The 25,000-nt window shown below is 44.9% G+C and overlaps 1 protein-coding gene across 5 annotated transcripts in view; it reads right to left on the bottom strand.

The window, feature by feature from the left end:
- mapk8b (mitogen-activated protein kinase 8b) overlaps positions 1-13,595 on the bottom strand; it is a 29,231-nt gene extending 15,636 nt beyond the window's left edge. For 3 of the 5 annotated variants that reach the window (XR_006030727.1, XR_006030728.1, XM_042086002.1), the window contains exons 1-4: positions 13,427-13,594; positions 7,098-7,279; positions 2,762-2,891; positions 963-1,021 (exon numbers count right to left, since the gene is read on the bottom strand). Coding sequence is in view for 3 of the 5 variants with exons in the window: in XM_042086002.1 (XP_041941936.1) it covers positions 963-1,021; positions 2,762-2,891; positions 7,098-7,219 (311 nt within the window). In the remaining 2 variants the exon portion in view is untranslated. Of the gene's footprint in view, positions 1-962; positions 1,022-2,761; positions 2,892-7,097; positions 7,280-13,426 lie in introns of all 5 variants that reach the window. The other 2 variants (XM_042086003.1, XM_042086004.1) reach the window with 2 other exon arrangements.
- Between the last annotated feature and the right edge of the window lie 11,405 nt (positions 13,596-25,000).

Genomic DNA, 25,000 nt, shown 5'->3' with positions numbered 1-25,000 from the left:
TATCTGTTTTCAACGTTATGTAGCAGAATTACTTGGCTATGGAACCCAAATCTGGTTTGCGTTGGAGAGAGTATGCACAAACTTTATGGTATAGGCTACCAGCCAATTCGGTAGGCTAACTCAAGACTTCAAGACCATCATATAGACCCCTTCACATTTTTAAACAACAAACAAAATACTAACATAACAATGAAGTGGTTCGTTTTTTCATGGTTTATTTTTTCCAAAAGCATCCTCTCCCCATGTGTCTATTGCATTTACGTAAGGAGCTTGGAACAAAGTTGGCTCTTCTTCGTTTTCATTTTCTCTAGCCATATTTATGCTCAACAAATATCGGGCTCAGCAGTGAGGTCATGAGAAGGCTATCAATGAACAGAAAACCGACCGTGCTGGCTAACAATTTATTAAATACTCCTGTTATTGTCGTCAACGACGTCGCTGTAGGCTACTGCCTTTTCAGCGCCTTCTGCTGATAATGATTCAGTCTTCTGAATTCGTTTGGCCTTGCCATGCAGTTGTAGGCTAACGTGTCGTTCCCTTCATGTGTTCTATCACAATGCTGTCTGCCCTCATGGACAGTAGCTCCGTGATGTCTGCATCTTTCCAGGTCGGAGATTTTCTGGACAGCACTATGCCACTCCATCATAACACTGGCATTTAAGTCAGATCTAACCACATGGACGCACGAAAGAAACGTCACCAACACGCCCTCTCGCTAGGTGTGAATTTTAACCGCATGTTCTAGGCTTCGTTCAGACACAGCACATTTACATAATGTCCGGAGGAAATACTGGGGGGGGGACAAACGGCTAAGTTCGGACTTCCATATGACCGTTTATGTTGTTCAGATATACGGCCCCACCGTTTAACATCGGCAGAACTTCCGGTCTTACACGTATGTCTGTAAGCCCTAACACATATCCCCACACACATACACACAGAGTTGAATAAATGTCACTTACACATCCTGAAATTCCTCAAGTGTCTTCTGAGGTGTAAAGACGTTTAACAAGCCGATGATCTGAAACACACACACAGCACCACGTCATGACTTCACACACACACACACACACACAGGTAACACCCACACTCTCTCTTGAACACACACACTCCCTCTCAAACACACACAGGTAACACACTAGGCATAAAAAAAAAATTCTTGGGTTCCGGTTTCCGACCGACCCTGTCAATTTATGTGCGACCCAAATTTATTTTATGAGCTTGGGGAAGAAATAAAACTAAATAGTCTAGGCTACATTAAATAAATCCACAAATAAAAGGCGAACTATAATTACCCCTTGCGTTATGTATAGGGATGAGCGTATTCTCTCTTTTACAAAGTAGCCTATGCACAGCTGTTCACGAAGACGATTGTTTTCGTCACTTACCAAGGCACTCGCAATTTTGTCCAAACACCGCAACTTTTTTGCAAATTTGACCAATCATCGTAGTCTCACCGTGAAATTTCACCTACCACAACAGTCCCTCACGCAGAATATTGAGCCAGATGGCACACTTACTTCTGCATATGACACCAAAGACTGCCCTAATGTGTTCGTTCCTCTGCAGTTTTGATGACAATAAATAAAAGGCTAACGTTAATGATCTGCTTACTTGCATCTCTCAACCTGGTGTTGCTAACCTACCTAGGCTATGAAAGTAAGTTAACTAAGGCCTACTTGGTTTACTGACATTTGAGTAGGCTATGCAACCCATTGGCAAACGTTTACCTGGATATGTCCTTTTAGCTTATGTCATGTTTGCCAGCTTGTGGGCTTAGTTTGAGTAGTGCTACCAAAATCATAGAAATTAATAAAATTGCAAGACATTTACCTCTTCTATGATCCAAGAATGATTTCATTCGAGTTGTTTTTTTAACATTTATTTGAACTAATGACATAGAAGACATTCCCAATTGCATCCACATATCGTAATGCACTATGCAAAAAGTGATTTACACTAGTAGCCGAACACAGTGAGATGCAAGCCTTCCAATCTACTCAGAAATGTAATTAGGCTACTCTCACGTCCTTAAAGGGGCAGGCAGTCAATTAGACGTACACCACCTATGTAATGACATTAAACAAAATACTTACTTGGCTATTAGTAATTATGCAGGCCACAGACTATGAATTATTAAAAAGATATGAACTTAATATGAATTACAAAATTTATGAATGTATTGAAACATATGACATGATGCCATCTCTTTAGGTGACTGTCTTTTTTGGACAGTTCTACGAAAGGTTATACTGCTTTGTGAATTACCTCAGTCAAAGCATTTTCACAAATAAAGTAGGCCTACTTTGATTTTCTGTAATCCTTACTGTTTACCTTTGATTATCCTTTTTTAATAAGCATCAAGATTATCAGTGTGATTTTGGTCTTACTAACCTTAATTGCCCTACATTTAAAAAAAAAAAAAATCACAACTATTTTTGCAATTTTCACTTCCTCCCGCAATTTCTCCACAAGAAACAGCTAAAAACACCGCAACTTCCATCCAGGCATTTTAGGTCGAAACAGTCTCAAAAAACCTTGTGAAATCCTGGAGGGACTGATTTTCTTCCCTTACTGCCACTGGGGGAAAAAACAATTCCCTACCGACCCATGGCCTCAACTGACAACCAACAGGAACCAAACCTTTTTTTTTTTTTTATGCCCTACCTCTCAATATCTACATATGGTTACACACTCTCAAATATAGTTCTATTCTCTATAGGCATGTGCGTGTGTATGTGTGTGTCTGTGAGTGTCTTACGTTCTTGTGGTTGACACACTTCATGAGGACGAGCTCTCGGAAGGCGCGCTTGGCGTGGGTCTGGTTCTGGAAGGGCCGGCTCAGCTTCTTAATGGCCACATTGCGCTCCAGGTTGTGGTCATACGCCGAGCTGAAACACAAGTGTGTGTGAGTGAGCAACCGTGAGTGTGTGTCAGTGTTGCGCGGGTTTGGTCACAAGCGGCACAACATTTTTATCAACCTGACCACAACTCGGACCACGAATATTAATTAGGACAAAATTATACCCGACTTGCCTATTTACAAAATGTGTGCTTTTGGTTATAGCCTACCATGCAGTGTGGCAGTAGGCCATTTCTGTAAAACAAACTAATTTATTTGCGAAACGTTATGCAGTAGAACTACACATATGCAGGACATAATGTTTGCGCAGGAGAGAGAATGAGAATAAGAGCGCAAGCACGCACGCAACCAGCAAAGGATTAGCTAAACACTAAGACAAGATTTCAAGGCCATGGTCATGGACATACATTTTTCTTTCGAAAACAGAAATGGTGAAGGCAGCAAGGTAGGCAAGAGAGATACATTTCTAGTCAAAACGTCAGATAAGAACTGGTTGGCTGAATGAAGCACAAAGCTTTACTGAAGCACATACACTGTTTAAAGTAACAGGCACAACGAACTAAGGTAACTTTTATGCATGCACAAACCTATATGGCCTATACATACCGGTAGATATGGCTGTGTAGCCTGTGTACCATTTATTCCTGTATAACATGTATTCCTGCAGGCGCCTGCTCACGGCTGTAGGCTAAAAGATTAAAAAGATTAACGCGGGCAGGTGGCAAAGTATCAGCATTATTTTTACTGAGCGACTTGGCAATAGGTCTTGTACCTAGTCTAAAAAAGCTGTTCCAGGTCAGTATATAAAGCTATCTATTGCTTGCTTGAGGTCTGGGAATTGCACTTACTCGGTTTGGCTGGGAGGGCGGAGTCTACCAGTGCCGCGTTTATGACGAGTTACTGTATGTTGGTCGTGCCTCTTTTGTGGCTGTCATACTTTTAAATGGCTTCGCAAGAAGTACAGAACACATAACTTGCACTACTGTCATCTTCTTTAAGAACCTTTCCAAATATTCCCCATATATGGCTTTTCCTGGAGGCGTGTCTATTATTTGAACTTCTCGCGTCTCCACCTCCTCTACCGTCTCCACCTCCTCTACCGTCTCCACCTCCTCTACCGTCTCCTCCTCCACCTCCTCTACCGTCTCCACCTCCTCTACCGTCTCCACCTCCTCTACCGTCTCCTCCTCTACCGTCTCCACCTCCTCTACCGTCTCCACCTCCTCTACCGTCTCCACCTCCTCTACCGTCTCCACCTCCTCTACCGTCTCCACTTCTACCGTCTCCTCCTCCACCTCCTCTACCGTCTCCACCTCCTCCACCGTCTCCACCTCCTCCACCGTCTCCACCTCCTCCACCGTCTCCACCTCCTCCACCGTCTCCACTTCTACCGTCTCCTCCTCCACCTCCTCCACCGTCTCCACCTCCTCTACCGTCTCCACCTCCTCTACCGTCTCCACCTCCTCTACCGTCTCCTCCTCCACCTCCTCTACCGTCTCCACCTCCTCTACCGTCTCCACCTCCTCTACCGTCTCCACCTCCTCTACCGTCTCCTCCTCCACCTCCTCTACCGTCTCCACCTCCTCCACCGTCTCCACCTCCTCTACCGTCTCCACCTCCTCCACCGTCTCCACCTCCTCCACCGTCTCCACCTCCTCTACCGTCTCCACCTCTACCGTCTCCACCTCCTCCACCTCCTCCACCGTATATATATATATATGGATGGATAGATGGATGGATGGATGGATGGAGCCTAGTTGTAGGCCTAGGCCTAATGTTTAATGTGAAATAAAATGAGTAGCCTAAAGGCCACATTTGAAATGAGGAAAAATAAGGAAGATAAGAGTAGGCCCTAATTGGGGAGAAAAACTGAGTAGCCTTGGCATTCTATCTTAACGTGAACTTAAAATAAGATTTGAGCTGAGACAAGGATGGATATTCCACAGCTGGTTCCTTGAACCCATCAATCAGCAAGTTTAATTCTATTTTTTTTTTGTTTTTTTTTATGTTGACCTGAAATCCTGGAAACCTTTAAGGAACATCACGTTGTTAGGCAATGAATGGATGTGTTAAGATTGTGGTGGATCAATCATATTGCCCTCTTAATTAAATTGTAAATATTCTGTGGTGTCAGTTCACTGTTGAATGGGTAGGCCTAGCTTCAGATTGGCGCTTTTAACAATCGCCTCAGAATATGTATAGGAGTCGGTCCAGGGCAATTCCGCGCAAAACTAGGGCTGTCACTTTTGTGAAAAAATCCTGTTCGATTCTTGAGACATAATTGTAATAAAATGTAAAATTGATTTTTCATGTCTAAAGACGTTTCAATTTTCAACACAAAATATAGGACAATCCACGAACAACTAACAGGCATTAGGACGAACGTAAAGGGGGCGCTTGAAGACGCACAATGGCGTGAAGTTTCGTGCACAATGACAAACAGGAGTGCAACATTCTCGAAAAACAGTAAGCAGAGTGGACTGCCATAACATCAGTGAAAAACATTACTGCAGGCTTCACCGTGGCTGCGTTTACAATTAGAAATGTCAAACAAATTTCGCCTACGAACTCACGACGGCACAGTTTGCATACCGCTTTGTCCTTCTCCATAGTTTGATATACCCAAACCCCGAAGTGCTTCCATATCGAACTCCTCAAGTTATTAGGGCCTATCACTCGTATCTCTCATGTCACACAGGTTGATCGCGTTGTCCTCAATTTTTTGGCAAAACACCAGCAGCACAGCAGCCGATTGAAAAAGCTGTTTCCGGTGCGTAAAATTGGTGGGAATTTTCTTTTAGCTTTCGCAATGCTTACTGCACTTCGGAATTCTTTGTTATTTTTCTGCTTGTTCCTGAGTTTTGTTACATCTATCTTTTTCATTTGTTTAATTCGTTTAAAATTAAGTGTACATATTTGGTTAAATTCCCTTTTTTAGTTTTTGAAACTTGTGTTGGTTGGTCCAATCGATTGTGCAATCGATTTTCGAACGTAAAGTGACAGCCCTACGCAAAACTGTCACACCCATAACGCCAACACAATGCCAACGTACAGCTATTTAGTTGACAGTTCTGCGTGGTAATTGCGCCGATCGTTATATAAAGCTCTGTTCTCGCTGTCTAGCTTTCTCCCCTTTGAGCAATCCATGATTTGAAAATAACTTACATATCCATCCGATTGTTTCTCGTCCCGTCTCCTCTCCTCGCTCCTCTTCCCTGTCCGGCTATCAGTGAGTCTCTTCACCATAGTAACTTTACTCACTGACTCGACTTTATCAGAATGCACAGATTTCACTGGAGTAGCAGCTAGCGAGATGATGGTTCCTGAAGCTGTTATCCTAACCTAAGAAACATTTAGTGCAGCTTTGAAATCTTCCGTGAAAATCTAAATTATTATGGTCTGGGTCCGGATAGGATCACGTCAGGGCCGCGGTCCGCCATTTGGTGACCCCTGCCCTAGTGCTTCTCCGCGGAAAAAACGAATATGCAACTTTCTGGTCGCGGTTCGAACACATCGGATGTGACTCAGCGGAAGTATCCAATCGCGCCTCAAAAATGTAGTCAGATTGTAGTTTCTAAGAAGACTGCAAAACGGACTCCAACTTGGCTTTGTTGCTGTTGAAATTGTAAGTAGCCTACCCTTGGGTGAACTTCGTTTTTGTAATGTGATTTGATAAGTCTTTTGAACAAAGTGTTTGCTCGAACGTTTTATTGTGAGCCCTGTATGTGTTTAGCTTGGTTTCTTGATGGCTAGCTCGCTAGCTAGTGGGGGTTTAGCGTAGCAGTCACTTGCTACCGAAGCTGCAGGGGGAGCTATGTCGTGAAAAATGCGAGCCCAAATCAGGCGAAAACCCAGAAACAGCGAAGGAATAACCAGACCTGCATAGGGCTTCTTTAAGTATTTTTTTAAAAATATATCTTTAATTAATTTTAACTGACCCGCGCGCAAATGACCCGAATATCATTAAAATATTTTTTTTTATGACTCATAACCGCGGGTGACTGCGGTCATCCGCAGACGACTGCTTAATTTCCGGCGGACCGCGCAACACTGGTGTGTGTGTGTGAGTAAAGGTCCAACAGTCCCAGCCTGACCACTAAAAACACAAGACTGAGTGTGTGAGTGTGTGCAGCACCCTCACAAACACACAAACACACACAGGACCGCAGCCCCCTCACAGATATGAATGACATTTGTAAAGTGAAAGTGTATTCCCCCACACTCTCTCACTCACCAGACGATGCCCTGTGCTCCTGATCCGATGGGGCGGAGGTTCTGGTAGCGTTTGAGCACAGTGAAGGTGGAGTCGCCCACCTCGATGCTGTAGTACTCCTTCTCCCGCTTGTTCCTGTTCATGCTGACAGACCACGCCTGCAGGGTGCACTGGGCCTCCAACACCGGCCGCTGCCGCAGGGCCTGGACACACACACACACACACACGAGAATCTATAGGTTTATAACAGTGCCTGGACACACACGAGAATCTATAGGTTTATAACAGTGCCGCAGGGCCTGGACACACACACACATGAGAATCTATAGGTTTATAACAGTGCCGCAGGGCCTGGACACACACACACATGAGAATCTATAGGTTTATAACAGTGCCGCAGGGCCTGGACACACACACACAAGAATCTATAGGTTTATAACAGTGCCGCAGGGCCTAGACACACACACACACACACACACACACGAGAATCTATAGGGTTATAACAGTGCCGCAGGGCCTGGACACACACACACACACACGAGAATCTATAGGTTTATAAGAGTGCTGCAGGGCCTGGACACACACACACGAGAATCTATAGGGTTATAACAGTGCCGCAGGGCCTGGAGAGACAAACACACGAGATTTGGGAGAGAAACTATGTATGCGGCATAATGTATAGAACGCCGTGTAATAAGCGGCATAATGTATAGAACGCCGTGTAATAAGCGGCATAATGTATAGAACGCCGGTCATTACCGGGAAATAGGTCCCGACGGGGCGAACCGGACCCGACGCGCAGCGGACACCTATTTCCCGATAATGACCGCCGTTCTAAATATTATCCCGCTTATTACACGGCTACTTGCCAAAACGAAACAAGAAACTCCCCACAATATGACTTTAGCCTACATAGCCTAGGCTACAGCCTTTGTTACCGTTTCATCGTGGCTTTTGCTGAGAAACAAATAGTTTGCAACAACACACGCTGAACTTGAATCAAACATTCTTTAGAACACAGCTGATCAACCGTCTGCTTTCACTTTTGAATGAGTTCCAGTTCGCGTAGTGATATGAAAGACATGGATTAGAAGCACAAAACCCATTTTCCTTGACAGTGGTCTGTTATACTTAGCAACGGTCTGTTATCGAGAATTATCAGACCTCTAAACGTTAGGATGGCCCAATAAAGTGAATGGAGCATTCTGCAGCATTATGAAGGGCCGTGTAATAATAACCCACTGCAACACTGGGATGAAATCTCTCTTCTCTCTCTCTCTCCTCATCTTTCTCTCTCCTCATCTTTCTCTCTCTCTCTCTCTCTCACACAGATCAAATCATACTTCATACTTTTAGGCAATACTGAGCCGCTTTTAGGCTAAGAGACAGACAGACAGACACACACACACACACACTGTACATGTTTTAACTCAGGGTACAGGCGACACAGGTCAGAATAAAGTCATGCGCTCTGCTCTCACACAGGTCAGAATAAAGTCCTGCGCTCTCACGCAGGTCAGAATAAAGTCCTGCGCTCTGCTCTTCCACAGGTCAGATGGCATGACTGTTCTCCCCTGTGCCTCCGGGCCAGAGCACATCACATAGAACCGCCATGAGAGATGGTGTGTGTGTGTGTGTGTGTGTGTGTGTGTGTGTGTGTGTGTGTGTGTGTGTGTGTGTGTGCGCACAATGGAGGGAAGCTGAGAGCCCTGAGCTCTCTGCAACAGCCTGAAGTGTGTAAGATGTAAACAGTACAATAAGTATCCAGACTCTATCTGTAACTTGTAAACAAAATAAGACAATCAGCTATAAAACTGAAAATAGGCCTACAGCATCTCTTATTTCTGAAAGTGCAAATTAGATAGAATAATGGTTTTTAAAAATCCACTTAAGCAAGACCTTCAACATCCGTGTTTAGTTGTATATGAAAGGGTCTACAATTTGCCTAAATATATTTTAGTGTGTGTACAGTAATAATCTACTGGCTGTGAAAATATCACACTATTTTTGCCTTCTTTTAAAAAACGAAATTGCTCCTTTCATTTTATAAATAGACTACAACTAGAAGTCACGTTACTTTACCCTTAGACGTTAACTCACCATAGCATGGTTTGTTTATTAGCCTGGTTAGCGTTGACACTTTCTTTTGCTGTCTATGCACTTAACACTGCCAGCTCCTCATGTGAGAAGTTACAAGTTACCCTAACATAAAGGTAATTACCACGCGATTTACATAGCTTTCTGTCATTACGAAATCATTTATTTAAGCCATAGGTTTTGGCCCTGTTTGTATGTGTATCCAAAGGCTGGTGAAGCGCAGGGGAAGTTTTTTTTTCTCGTTTCAGTGATTGGTAGCCTACACATCATCTGGGTGATGGCGTCGAATATGTGTAGGATGTTCGATATATTTCCACTCACATACCCAACCACTGCACCCAAACACACAGTTTCGTCTTATCCACCACTCTCTCGCCTGTACTACTGTAACTGAAGTTCTCAAACTTGCAATCTTAAAGAGACCAGCAGGTCCTGGCTGTAACTCTTGTGGGTTGCCACCACTCGCGTGCTGCTATCTCTGACTGACTGACTCGATCTACGACCTGACAAAATACAACATAGGCCCCAATCAGAGCTTCAGAGCTAAGGCGAGGCTACAGATTAGCGTTAGGTGTCGCTAAAGAACTCTTGTAACTCTCGTATTTAACAGTTATTCCGCATTACATTAATTAATCCTCAGTTTTATGTATTTTTATACCGTGTATTCTCCGTGTAAATTCATGCACCGAACCGTGACGCTCATACCATTTCGGTTCAATATGAATACATGTACCGTTACACCCCTAACACACACACACACGTCTAACCCTCACACACTGTCTCTTACACACACAGTACATTTCCTTCAGTGTCTGTCCAGAGATATTCACTCATTCACTCACAATGCACGCACACACACACACACACACACACGAAAGCAACAGCCTCAAGCACCTCGAAGACAGCTACTGAAAAGGCTCGACTGATAGCTCACGTGACACACACACACACACACACACACACACACACACACACACACACACACACACACACACACACACACACACACACACACACAAGGGATTCATCTGCAAAGAGAACTCCGGGCCCACTGTGTGCGCGTGTGTGTGTGTGTGTGTGTGTGTGTGTGTGTGTGTGTGGTGTGTGCATGTAAGAGAACTTGCAGGACTAGGCTGTATAAACTTGAGTGGAGGGGCCTTTTCAACCCCGTTGCTCTGCCCCTATGGAAATACATGCAGTGGCGTGCACACACACACACAGGCACGCAGGCACGCAAACACACGCACGCACGCAAACACACACACACGCACACAAACAAACAAACACACGCATGCAAACACACACACACACGCGCAAACACACGCAAACACACACAGGCACGCAAACACACGCACGCACGCAAACACACACACACGCACACAAACAAACAAACACACGCATGCAAACACACACACGCGCGCAAACACACGCACGCACGCAAACACACACACAAACAAACAAACAAACACATGCAAACACACACACGCACGCAAACACACACACGCACACAAACAAACAAACACACGCATGCAAACACACACACGCATGCAAACACACACACGCACGCAAGCAGTGTCTCTGCCCATGGAAATACAGCCACAAACACGCACACACAAAGTTATTCTGCCCCATTGGAAATACATACAGTGTGTGTGTGTGTGTGTGTGTGTGTGTGTGTGTGAGTGACTCTGCTAGAGGAGAACTGAGAACACAGAGCAGGTGATGCTGAAACACATCAGAGCCACATCAGGGCCGCGTCAGGGCCACATCAGGGCCGCGTCATGCTGATGTGGACAGAGAGAGGGGGCTGAGAATACAAAAAGTGACAGAAAGAAAGAAAGAAAGAAAGAAAGAAAGAAAGAAAGAAAGAGAGAGAGAGAGAGAGAGAGAGAGAGAGAGAGAGAGAGAGAGAGAGAGAGAGGAAGAGAGAGGCAATACCAGCTCATCATTCAGCTTCACACAGCACCACATCTGAGCTCAGGAGCGCCTGCAGGTGTACGTCCGTACGCACTGTGCGTACCATCAGGCTACTCAACAAGAGAAAATGTCCTGTGTGTGTGTGTTTTGGCCCACCATACCTTCCCAACTATGGACAGTATTCCATTAGCTGCATGCCATCAGGCTACAATTTACAATTTTCTATTGAAGTTAGTGAACAACGCGCACACATTTTGTTTGAGCAGGAGAGAGAGAATACGCACGCAGGCACGCAACTAGGCTACTTGTTTTCTTTTACTCGGCTATCTATATTATCAGCACACAATGTTGAGCTAATTCACTAACTCAATACTCATCATGGATATCACAAGTTTAAACAACGAAAACAGAAAGAATGGAGGCAGCAAAGCTAGGAGTTATTCCAGATGGGCAAGAACAAGGTAGGCAATTGCTTGTCAGAACGTTAGACTGCATTAGACGGCTGTTTAAAGCCAGACGTCACGGTAAGCTAGAACAAAACTAAAGGTAACTTTAGCCTGTATAGGGCTGTATCAAGTTGTCTAAATGAATAGGTCATTGAAGACGTTGTTGTTGTATTATTGCATTGTATTGTTGCTATGCTATGTAAACCGGGAAACGGATATTGTCCACGCGTGATTTTTTTTTTTGCCCGGGGGTGCGTACCATAGCCTTAATTCCTGCAGGCGCCCCTGTCTGAGCTCATGCAGCATAGGCCGCGCGATACAGTCGCAGAGGCGGTGATGTAACGGCAGGCAGCTTGTTAACGTCCATCAGCGCGGAGCCGGTGACCGACAGATTTGAGCTGAACAAGCGCGAGACTCGCACAGCTACTAGCAGTTTCCTACGTGACGCTGTACGTCAAACTGTCAAAAGCGATCCGACATCAGCACAAACACAAGCAGAGAACACTACATGCCCCGAGACCAAATGTCCCGTGTCTCTAGCAGAGCCAAGCTGGTTTGTCAACATTTCACACATGACGCGGAAAGCTACCTGACATGTACGGTTACAAGGCCAGTATCAACACACACACACACACGCGCGCGCAGTGGTGCAACGTCTTAAAGAGAAATCCAACTGCGCCTTGCAAAAAAAAAAAAAATAACTATAATGACGAAAAACAACACAAGGCAGTTTGAAAGCAAAGCAAGATCGCACCCTACCCTAAAAAATGTGCCAATTTTCTTCTGAGCAGCAGCCATCTCCGTTTCAGACGTGACTCTGGTAGAATTCTACCAGCTTATTTATGATCAGAAGCCGATCCAAGGAACCGCGCCCGAATGTCAACAACAACGCGATGCTGCCAAGGTGTTGACCGCGCGCGCACACACACACACACCGCCGCAGAAGCCCGGGCCAGTTCGTTCCCCTTAGACATCGATCATCCGACGAATGTTTCCAAACGTGTCGGAAAAGGGCGTAGCGCTAATTATTAGCAGCCTAGCTACACCATTAGACTGTGACAGGCGGCAATTAGAGCGCCAGTCTCCTGGCTAATTGAAACAGCCGAACGCTACCTTGCTGCAGAAATTACAGCTTCGCATACAGACTGGCAGCTATGCAGCTGGGCTTGCCGAAGGCGCACTTATAGTAATCTCACCAAGCACAAATGAAACCTATGAAATGAAATGACCAGCGAAAAGGTGCAGTGTCCAGCAGAGCTGCGGCCAAACGCTAAGTTAGCGCTGGCATGCTGACACCTCCACTACCGAGCGAGCGGACGGAACGAGCTGCAGTGACATTTGACTTTTAATGCGGCCGATTCACATTCTCCACAAGCCGTTCTTAGTCAAACTAACAGACAACTGACAACGCATAGTGTTAGTGTTGAAAATATCACTGTTTTTCCTCAGGCGAAATCGTGTGGGTCACAACCAAGCTCCACAAATCTAGATGGTTGAGTAACTGGTTAGCCAACATAGCTTGCTAAATCGCTCCTAGCCACAGAGTAACATTAGTCCTATGCCAGTTTCAGCCTAAACGCCACATTACTGGGCATGATCTGATCATGATAAAGGAGGTTAGACAGCGGTTATAACATGAACAGCTAATCGCCACTTCAGCTGCAGTAATACAGATGCTGACATAACCTGTTCGACTAAAACTGCATCAATTATTTACCTAAAGCTGGCTATGCACTCGGGGTAATGATAACGTTAGCTATCTCGCTCGCTAGCTCGAGCTACAAGGTAAACTGGCTAGTGTTTCAATACGGTGTGTCGTCCTGTCGCTAAACCCTCCCCCACAAGATACCAACAATAACATGTCGTTTAATGTGGGTCAAGGATACTCACCCCTTCCACGAAAACGGGGTATTAAACGATATCAGTGAAAGGCAGTCAGCCACTCTTCGCTTCCATTCGCGGCAGTACGCTTGCACTGTTTTTGTTGTTGGTCTGGAGAAACAACCTTCGGGCTTCACGGCAATCCACTACTAGCAGGCCCGACACCGCAGGATACATGCGTCACACGTCACCTAATCTGTGCGTGCCTCTGACGTAGGCAGTCTCTGCGCTCCAGGGGCCAATTTGAAATGTGTGCGATGTCTAAATAATGTCATGAAACTTTGAGTTGGTCAAATATAATTCCATTCTTCTAAAACAGTAGGCCCAGTGCTTTAATATAGACAAGTCCCTATACTTGTCAGGGGTGATGTTATGATCTCTCCAGTGCTAGCAATTATTCCTGTGATCTAGTGATCTTGTTGGAAAGCATGTCAGTGTCGCCTGATAAAATCTAGACTGGCTGTATACTTATTTTATTCTGCTGGCTAATTAGTCTTGCCAATCTGACCTACAGGCCTACTAAACATTTATTTGCACACCACAGGCAGGGGCTGTCATGTATAGGCTAGTCTACTATGACTATGTTGCCCCCCTATACCTCCATACCAGAATCTGACACCAGTAGAGCTAGCCTACTTCTTCTTAAATATCGCTTCATTGGGTTATTAATCTCCAGGTAAATCCTAGGACGACCGTAACCACGCACGAGACTACCACACACTCAGCGTGCTGACCTTGCTGGTAGCTCCCCCAACCCAACATCATAATCCGTCCGGCTCGCATCCCAGTTTTGAGAAACACATAGGCCTATACACTGCTATTTACATTCTTTACAGCTAGGCTATCCCAGCGAGTTCAACACATAGTTTATCCCAGCGAGTTCAACACATATAGGTGCAGCGAGTTTAACACTGTTTACATTTCCCTTCACTGCCGCTAGCCCAGCGAGTTAAACAGGCTATCCTCAAGTTTAACACGCAGTAGGCTATCCCAGCAAGTTTAACACGCAGTAGGCTATCCCAGCAAGTTTAACACGCAGTAGGCTATCCCAGCAAGTTTAACACGCAGTAGGCTATCCTCAAGTTTAACACGCAGTAGGCTATCCTCAAGTTTAACACGCAGTAGGCTATCCCAGCAAGTTTAACACGCAGTAGGCTATCCCAGCAAGTTTAACACGCAGTAGGCTATCCCAGCAAGTTTAACACACGTACAGTAGCTATTCCCATAGACATAATATCCATAGACGCCGCATCGACCGCTACTCCTTACTAGCGCTGACGAGATTTGGAGCCGCCATCTTGGACCGGTCATCCACTCCACTCAGTGTAATCTGTTTGGCCGGTGAGATGAGCTGTCAGCACACTTAATTAATCATATCTCACTGAATACCGAACAGATTCTCACGCGTATTTTTTTGCTGCAAAGGTCATACATGTAGCTATGCTACAGGACACATGATTTAGCGTATTTTAATCAATTATAAATTATAAAACATTTAAGTGAGATCAGTGCCATTCAGACATCTGAGGGGTATTCCAAGTAGGCCTATGTGGTTTAGTGACAAACTTGGGTAAATTGACTCAGAATAAGTTGTAAACCTCCCAGTAGAAAAGCTGTATGATACAGGAAACATGGTTGTGTGTATTTTAATATTCATAGTGGGCTTAACAGTAATAGAATATTCTGATATATTATAAAGTGATGACATCCAATATAAAAACTGGGAACATAACTAATCCACGTTTGACAGCATAGACAAAAACTGGTTTGATACAAGTTTTAATTAGTTAAATTGACAGAAAAAAAATCCATTAACATTTTCAGTTCAGTGCCATCAAAAATAAAGTGATGAACAGACATTGGTGTGGCATAAAGGAAATGGAGTAACTGGGTTCAATATCAACAGCATTTGTTAGACAAGTTCCATAAATATTGTAAAATGCAAGTTTGTAGGTTTGTTTCTGATCCTTAAAAAACAGACATTGGTTTGGCATAGTAAGTGTAACAGTTCATCAATTCAAGACAAAAAGGTGACTTGTCACTTGTACAGTGTCAATGGGTTCATCAACAGCATCTGTTATTTACAGTTCACAGAAAGGTTCCTGCCCCAATGAAGAGATTAAATAAAAAGGAATTAAGAAACATTTTAGAAACTGCTAAGATCAACCCGTTCATTGCAATCAGTAAAGAATCAGGGAGTGTCTTCACAGGCTCAGTGAGACAGAGTTACCGTCATGCAGTTAGTTCTATGATTTTGACAACTGGTGCATGTCATTTTGTATGTTCCCACCTTGCTAAAATTGCTTGGGTACACTTTGGCTGAGAACAAAAGTGCTTCAGACAGCAGGTGGGCAAATAAGATGGCATAGTAAACTGGGTAAACTCCATAAAAGAGGACTGAGTCAACCAGACGATGGGAAAATGGGACACAGAGTGGCGAATGCAGGTGATGAAGGTGGAGCTCATAAATCAAACATTCAGTCACAGTGTAGCAGATGCCCTGCAGTACTGCAATGAAGAGCTGCACCTTCCTCAGTTCCAGGGGTGTGAGGAGACCGTTCAGTTCATTCACAGTCTTCTTGAACAAGGCAGTTGTTCTGGAGTGATACAAAATAATAAATAAATGAATGAAAAGGAATTTGAGAGGCATCTTATTCTTGTTAGGGTAAATGACATGTGAATAATACAGTGTTGGGCAAGCTACTTCGGAATTTTAGTGAGCTAAACTATCAGTTACTCTGCCATGAATAAAACACTACACAAAACTACCACCCAGTCAAATGTATTAGTAGCCTAACACAAACACAGCAGTAGGCTAGTTCACTACATAGGAAGCTACTTTAAATTGTGCTAATTTCACATGACAAGAAAAGTGTAGCTTGTCTGGCTAAGCTACTTGATAAATAAAGAACTTGAGCTATTGAAAAGTTACTTTATTTAGGAAATAGTGAGGCTACCACCAACACACTTAGGCTACAAGTAGCAGCTAGCAATTGCCCAATAGGCTAGTCTGTGCCACTTGTGTAAAATTCGCCGGCCAAATCTAGTATGATTTATTTCTACAATAGCCTTCTTGTGTCAGTTGTAATCTAAGTCAGTGTTATGGAATATGACTTATCAAGTCTCAGTTCATAGCCGGGTGAACACCGAGTAAACATAGCCTAGCTAGATGGCTACGATTTTCATACATATCAAAGATTGCTCCTTCTCAGCTCTGGTAATATTCTGTTCACAAAATACAACTAATAGTACGGTTATGTTAAATCTTACTTGTGAAAAGTAAATCCCCCGAGTATGGTCCGCCGATTTGAGAAGGAACATGCTGCACAGTGTGTCTTCTGCTGCAACGCAACGAGGAGTATGACCGGTCCAAGATGGCGGCCGCATTTCTTGTTTCCAGCAGCCAATGCGGCGTCTATGTATATTATGTCTATGGCTATTCCCCTTCCCGTATGATCTTGTCCACACTTCTCTTTGTGTGACTATCTTTGTGTGACTATCTTTGTGTGGGCCTCTAGGACTTGATTGCGAATTGAAATAAAATACCTGCAATCAGCAACAGACCTAAACCCAAACCAGCAGATGCGCTTCATATGACTAATATATGTCAGTCTAAAATACTGCGTAATCGTTCATAACCTCAGAGGCTACTTTAGTTGTTTCATAAATAATCTGAAGGGAAAGTTGGTATGAGCTGGGCGCAATAACTGGCTACTGGGTGAAGGCCGTAGCGGGTGTGGGAAAGTGATGATGCTGTGATGTGGGTTAATTATCTGTGAGAGGACCGGCACCTCGCTCACAGGGATTAACGCGAGCGCGTCCGAGGAGGCCTCGCGGCGCTGATTGGCTAGATCGGTGACTTGCCAAACCGCTCCGGTAATCCAATTGAGTTCTTATGGCCGGACACTAAAAATAGGGTAAATTTTCAGAAAGAGCGCGTCGGCCGGTTCCCGGCTCGTGATCTCTGCGTTAGAATCAGAGTAATGGAGAAAATTCAGCTAACGGCAGACGCAGGCCGACGAGCAGCGCGTCTTGGGGAAAAGTTGTCGGTTGGACGCATTCTGGCTCCCGCTCCCGGACGGTGGTTCTGAGCGACATCGTGATGTTCGATGGGATTAGGTTGAGCTGCAGATATCCTGAAGATCCTTAGACAGGAAGCCCTCCTGATATCGAATGCTATAAGGTAAAGATCAGCGCTGTTCCGCTTTGCTCGTGGAGCAACGCAGTGCGTCTGCAGAATAGGTTCGAATCCTCGGTTGAATAGGCTACGTGTTGCCGTTAGATTTCGCTAGTTCTCAGTCATGCATTTGCGTTGGTACTGGCACATTTGGTAGGTTATAACGATCAGGAAAGGGAGGTGTGATATTGGGCATTGTCAAACCGAAAACCTAGCCTAGGCCTGCATCATTATTAAACACAACTGGATGAACTTTGAATGTCTGAGTGTGTGTGTCTGTGTGTGTCTCTGTGTGTGTGTCTGTCTCTGTGTGTGTATGTGTGTGTGTGCGTGCGGTCAACACTGGTATGTCAGAGAAATCCTACTAGCTAGGTGCAGGCCAGGGGCGTCGGGGTCGCGAACCGGATTTGTGTGTAGGTGCACGCACGAGGCGGTCACGCTAGTAACGGTGTCAAAAGTGACATTCAGAAGTCCTGAGCTACCTCCTCTCTCTCTCTCTCTCTCTCTCTCCCTCTCTCTCTCGCTCAGGTGATCAAACTGGCATTTTGCATTGATAGTTGAGATCTGAGGCATCTTTCTGACGCCTGTGGATGTATGGTTGTAAATCCATTCTATCTTACTGTGTGTGTGGGGACTAGACTACTCTGCACTGAACAGAACTGATGTTCTAAAGCAGTGGTTCTTAAACTTTTTTTAAAACTAAATTTGCTACCCCTCCAATATTTTTGGTGGCCCCCAGTTTAAGAACCATGGTGTAAAGGACTAGACTACTCTGTACTGAAGGAGAACTCTTTTTTTGAGTTACACTGGTCAAAAGAGAGGCATATCAGTTGTGTGTGTGCATGCTTGTGTGTGTGTGTGTGTGTGTGTGTGTTGAGCCCTGGATATGTGCACCATAAACAGCTACACAACATACAACCACACACACACACACACACACACACACACACATACACACACAAACAACCACAATAGCGCACACTACTACACACCCATACAGCTACAGTAGGTCTACATACACACACACACACACACCCATACACACACACACACACACATACAGACACTCACACACACACCCATACACACACTCTGTGTTGTCCTGTGTGTCCTTGTGCAGGTGCCGTGTGCTGGGATGATGATGTGTGTGTGTGTGTGTGTGGGGGGGGGGTATTTTGTCCGGCACAAAGCAGGGGACAGTGGATAGTGTCTGCAAAGCCTCTTAGAACGGCTACCTCAGGGCTCACGCACCTACGGGTAACGGAGACGAGTGGAGAGGCAGTCTTACTCGGACAGCAGGGACACACAGCCAATCTGGCTGCCAAATACGTCACCGAATACCATAAGGCAAGGGACAGTGGTTAAATAATTAAATAATTAAATAATTAAATAATCATTACTTTTATATGGCAGGGAGTGGGGGGAGAGAGAGAGAGTGAATGAGTGTAGAGGGAGAGGAGAGAGAGGGAGAGGGAGAGTAAAGATAGAGGTAGAGAGAGAGAGAGAGGGAGAGTAAAGATAGAGAGGTAGAGAGAGAGAGAGGGAGATAGAGGGAGTAGAGAGAGAGAGAGAGGGAGAGATGGAGAGAGGGAGAGATGGAGAGAGAGGGAGAGAAACATCCTCATGTCTCCCCACAGAAACATGAAAGGGCTCAGAGTGGTTTTAAAGCGATGACATCAGTGATGACATCAGAGTTCTGTGCCAGAAGCCTGTTTCTTATTGCTCATGAAGTGGTGTGTGTTGATGCTGTGTCTTATTGCTCATGAAGTGGTGTGTGTTGAGGCTGTGTCTTATTGCTCATGAAGTGGTGTGTGTTTGATGAGGCTGTTTCTTATTGCTCATGAAGTGGTGTGTGTTGATGCTGTTTCTTATTGCTCATGAAGTGGTGTGTGTTGATGCTGTTTCTTATTGCTCATGAAGTGGTGTGTGTTGATGCTGTTTCTTGTGACGTGTGTGTGTGTGTTAGGGGTGGGCGATATGGACAAAAAGTAATATCTCAATATTTTTTGTGATTTTGACGATAACGATAATTAGTCGATATCCTTTAAAAAAAATGTTTTGTTAAAGTCTGAGTTACTTAACAGCTCATTATTTATGAATAGCATCTTTACAATAATAACCAATAACCTAACCTGTGACTTTTTAACCAAATCAACCAATGCATTGTCACTGTATGTAGATTTCCAATTCTGCCCCCACTTGTGTGTGTGGCAATGACATGGTCTAGCCAGCTACATTAGAGAAGATGAATAGGCCTAACAGTTTCCCAAGAGAAAGTCTGAAGCTGAAGTTCCTTTCAAACCTTTACATAGGATTCACTGTAAAACTAAGCAGACCAACAGAGTACATCTCAGTTATTTCCTTCGATGTTTTGTTTAACCCTCCTGTTATCCTTGGGGTCAATTTGACCCCAAGCAACGTTTAACATCATAAAATATATGGTTCAATTTTTTTTTTTGCTTTTCCTCAATTGAAGGGTACAACAGAGTTAGCATGAAATTTCTACAATAATATGTTTTCAATGTCCTGTACAAATATTTTGTACATTGATGTTCCTTGGGGTCAGTTTGACCCCAGCTGTATGAAACATAAGATACATGAATATTTGACACATTATGGATATTATTATTTGAATAGTATGAGAACATATTGTTATTATCATTATTACATACACAAGTACTTATTACATATAAGTCATTTTGGCAGGACTGTATAAGTCAAAAGGGGAAGCAACAGCAAGCCTTTGGGCTGCTGACACTGGATGGGCAATATTGCCAGCCAGGGTTCCAAGGTTCATAAAGGGGTGTGGGGGGGTGGGATTGTTTTGTAGGGCTTTTGATGGTGGTTATTACACTCTTGTTAAGTACCTGTCACAAAAAAACTGGGTAACAATATGAATTATAATCATTTTCTGAGGGTTTATTTAGCTGGGGTCAAATTGACCCCAAGGATAAAGAGTGTCGGTAAGATTTGAGGACAACACAAGGGTTAATTGCAATCATGTAGGCTAGCATTCCAAGTTACAGAATAGAAACTAATGTGTTAGCTTATGGCTAATGTATATGAGAAATCCCATAGAGATGCTAACGGTTAGCATAATCGGTAAACGTAGATATTTAGAGCTAACTTCAGTCTATTTACAAGAGTTCCATGAGAATAGTTCTTTGTTTACAACTGACTATTAAAATACTCAAAGGCTAATGTTTTCTCTCCATATAATACCGTGTAGGAAAAAACGTGACTGTCTCATCAATGCTACTTGAACAGAAGTAGCAGCATAAAATCCCAAATAGGCTACTCTTGCTGCACAAAATAAACATTAGGCGTGCTTGTGACAACGTTGTGACCCAATAGTGATCACGTGACACTTGCTCTGCTGCAGCCAGGGGCTTCTCCCGCATACACCTCCTATGAATGTATGAGTCTTCACTGCGTGATTTCGAGTGTTTTTTCCCCCATAAGTAATTTAAATACTCGATAATGACAATTTGCACATCGTTAAAACAACAATCACGATATTATCGCAGACGACATCGCCCACCCCTAGTGTGTGTGTTGAGACCTTTCTCTCTTTCTCTCTCTTTCTCGGTCTCCCTCTCTTTCTCTCTTTCTCTGTCTCCCTCTCTCGTATGACCCTGTCCTGTCCTCTGTGTTCTGTGTTCTGTACACACACACACTCAGGTGCCCAGAGCCACCAGCACACACACACACACACACACACACACACACACACTCAGGTGCCCAGAGCCTATCTACCAGCACACACACACACACACACTCTCAGGTGCCCAGAGCCGCTACCAGCACACACACACACACACACACACACACAGGCTTAGGTGCCTATAGCCACCAGCACACACACACACACACACACACACTCAGGTGCCTAGAGCCTATAGCTACCAGCACACACACACACACACACACTCAGGTGCCCAGAGCCTATAGCTACCAGCACACACACACACACACACACACACACTCAGGTGCCCAGAGCCACCAGCCACCAGCCACCACCAGCACACACACACACACACACACACACACTCAGGTGCCCAGAGCCTATAGCCACCACCAGCATACACACACACTCAGGTGTCCAGAGCCACCAGCACACACACACACACACACACACACACACACACACATACACACGCACACACACACTCAGGTGCCCAGAGCCTATAGCCACCATCAGCATACACACACACTCAGGTGTCCAGAGCCACCAGCACACACACACACACACACACACACACATACACACACACACACACACTCAGGTGCCCAGAGCCTATAGCCACCACCAGCATACACACACACACACACACACATACACATACACACGCACACACACACTCAGGTGCCCAGAGCCTATAGCCACCACCAGCATACACACACACTCAGGTGTCCAGAGCCACCAGCACACACACACACACACACACACACTCAGGTGCCCAGAGCCTATAGCCACCACCAGCATACACACACACTCAGGTGTCCAGAGCCACCAGCACACACACACACACACACACACACACACACACACACACACATACACACGCACACACACACTCAGGTGCCCAGAGCCTATAGCCACCACCAGCATACACACACACTCAGGTGTCCAGAGCCACCAGCACACACACACACACACACACACACATACACACACACACACACACTCAGGTGCCCAGAGCCTATAGCCACCACCAGCATACACACACACTCAGGTGTCCAGAGCCACCAGCACACACACACACACACACACACACTCAGGTGCCCAGAGCCTATAGCCACCACCAGTAGCAGCACACTGTGCCAGCTTAATGCCACCAGTAGCAGCCGCAGGGGCAGCAGTAGCAGCAGGGACTGAAGAGTGGAAGCTGGCAGCAGCTGGCATTGCGTGTCGTGGGAGTCCAGAAGATGCTGACCGAGGGGAAGTGCCCACGTGGCGTCCAGGCAGTTCGGATGGTGGGATCTGATGGCACCAAGGGGCTCTGGACCAGTGGCAGGTGAAAGATGCAGGATTCTGGGTTGCCTGGGCAACAGGGTCTGATGAAGTTCTGCTGGGTTGCCTGGCCAACAGGCTGATGATGCTGAAAGACCTGTCAGATCCACTGATGATGTGATGATGCTGAAAGACCTGTCAGATCCACTGTAGCAGGCAGCTCATGTTCTGGGTTAGTGCTAGTATAGTATAGTATAGTATAGTAGTATATGAATTAGTGAAACACACTCAGCACACAGTGAGGTGAAGCACTAATCCCGGTGCAGTGAGCTGCCTGCAACAACAGCGGCGCTCGGGGAGCAGTGAGGGGTTAGGTGCCTTGCTCAAGGGCACTTCAGCTGTGCCTACTGGTCGGGGCTCGAACCGGCAACCCTCCGGTTCCAAGTCCGAAGCGCTAACCAGTAGGCCACAGCTGCCTCCAAAAAGTGCTTCACCTCACTGTGTGTTCACTGTGTGCTGTGTGTGTTTCACTAATTCACGGATTGGGATAAATGCAGAGACCAAATTTCCCTCACGGGATCAAAAGAGTATATATACTTATTTACTTATTTACTTATTTACTTATAATGGCTGCTGTGCATCACCAGGTGGGTGCTACTCATTGGTGGTGGTTAGTGAGGTTCTCCAGGTGGGTGCTACTCATTGGTGGTGGTTAGTGAGGTTCTCCAGGTGGGGGCTACTCATTGGTGGTGGTTAGTGAGGTTCTCCAGGTGGGTTCTACTCATTGGTGGTGGTTAGTGGGGTTCCCCTTCACTGTGAAGCGCTTTGGGCGCCGTGTGTGTGTGTGTTGCAGTTCTGAGCTGTGTGTGTGCTGCTGTTCTGAGGTGTGTGTGTGTGTGTGTTGCGGTTCTGAGCTGTGTGTGTGCTGCTGTTCTGAGGTGTGTGTGTGTGTGTGTTGCGGTTCTGAGCTGTGTGTGTGCTGCCGTTCTGAGGTGTGTGTGTGTGTGTGTGTATGTGTGTGTGTGTGTTGCCGTTTTGAAATGTGTGTGTTGCGGTTCTGAACTGTGTGTGTTGCAGTTCTGTGTGTGTTGCTGATTTGAATGTATATTATGGTTCTGAGCTGTCTATGTGTTGCGGTTTTGAACTGCGTGTGTTCTGAGGTGTGTGTGTGTATGTGCGTGTGTGTGTGTTGCGGTTCTGAGGTGTGTGTGTGTGTGTGTTGTGATTCTGAGTTATGTGTGTGTGCTCTGTATTTGTGCATATTTTAAATTGTGTCATTTAGCTGTGTGTATTCGTGTGTGTGTGTGTGTGTTCCTATGTGTATGTGTGCTTGTTTGTTTATGCATTCATGCGTGTGTGTGTGTGTGTGTGTGTGTGTACTGTATGTGTGCTTGTTTATGTATGCATGCATGCCTGTTTGTGGGTGGTCCTGTGTGTATGTGTGCTTGTTTATTTGTGCATGCATGTGTGTGTGTGTGTGTGTGTGTGTTCCTGTGTGTATGTGTGCTTGTTTATTTGTGCATGCATGTGTGTGTGTGTGTGTGTGTGTGTGTGTGTGTGTGTGCTTGTTTATTTGTGCGTGTGCGTGTGTGTGTGTGTTCCTGTGTGTATGTGTGCTTGTTTATTTGTGCATGCATGCGTGTGTGTGTGTATGTGTGTTTATTTGTTCATGTTGCTTGTTTGTGCATGCATGCGTGTGTGTGTGTGTTTCTGTGTGTATAAGGGCTGAATGATTTTGGAAAATAATCTAATTGTGATTTTTTTGGACCAATATTGCAATTGTGATTTAATATGCAATATTTTTCAACAGACAGCAATACATTATTCTATAGTATGACCAACACAATATTAGAATTTAGCCTAAATTAAACATAAATCGTTCTTTCCTTATATGTGACATTAGGTGATAATTTAATTAATTATATTTTTTTATTTCAATCACAGTAGGCTAGTATATGTTGACTTTTCAGCCTTGAAAACAAGTCAAGATCAAATCAAATCTTAGTGTGAGCGCCAGCACACACACACACACACTCAGTCAAGATCAAATCAAATCTTAGTGTGAGTGTGACGCCACATTCTATTGTATGACTAGTTCATATGGTCTTCTTTCGTTACATGCAGAAAACTGACACAGCCTCGGTGCTTGTCTCCTTGTCTCACACATACACACGCACACACACGCACACACACACACACACACACACAGATCCGCTCCTCCCCTGCGTGCACATCATGCAACACGGCACCACAGAACAGAAATTCTGCTGGGAGACTCCTGGAAACAGTGTCCCAGTTTAGTGTGTGTGTGTGTGTGTGAGTGTGTGTGTGTGTGTGTGTGTATGTGTGTGTGAGAGAATGACAGTACAGCTCGGTGTTCACTAAAGTATCATCAGCACCACAGTGCAAATTACATTTAATACTCATGCATGCAAATTAACAACTGTGTTCT

The sequence above is a fragment of the Alosa sapidissima genome, chromosome 3 (genome assembly GCF_018492685.1).
Source record: "Alosa sapidissima isolate fAloSap1 chromosome 3, fAloSap1.pri, whole genome shotgun sequence".
In the NCBI taxonomy this organism is placed as follows: Eukaryota; Metazoa; Chordata; class Actinopteri; order Clupeiformes; family Clupeidae; genus Alosa; species Alosa sapidissima.
This window is presented reverse-complemented; position numbering and strand designations above follow the sequence as displayed.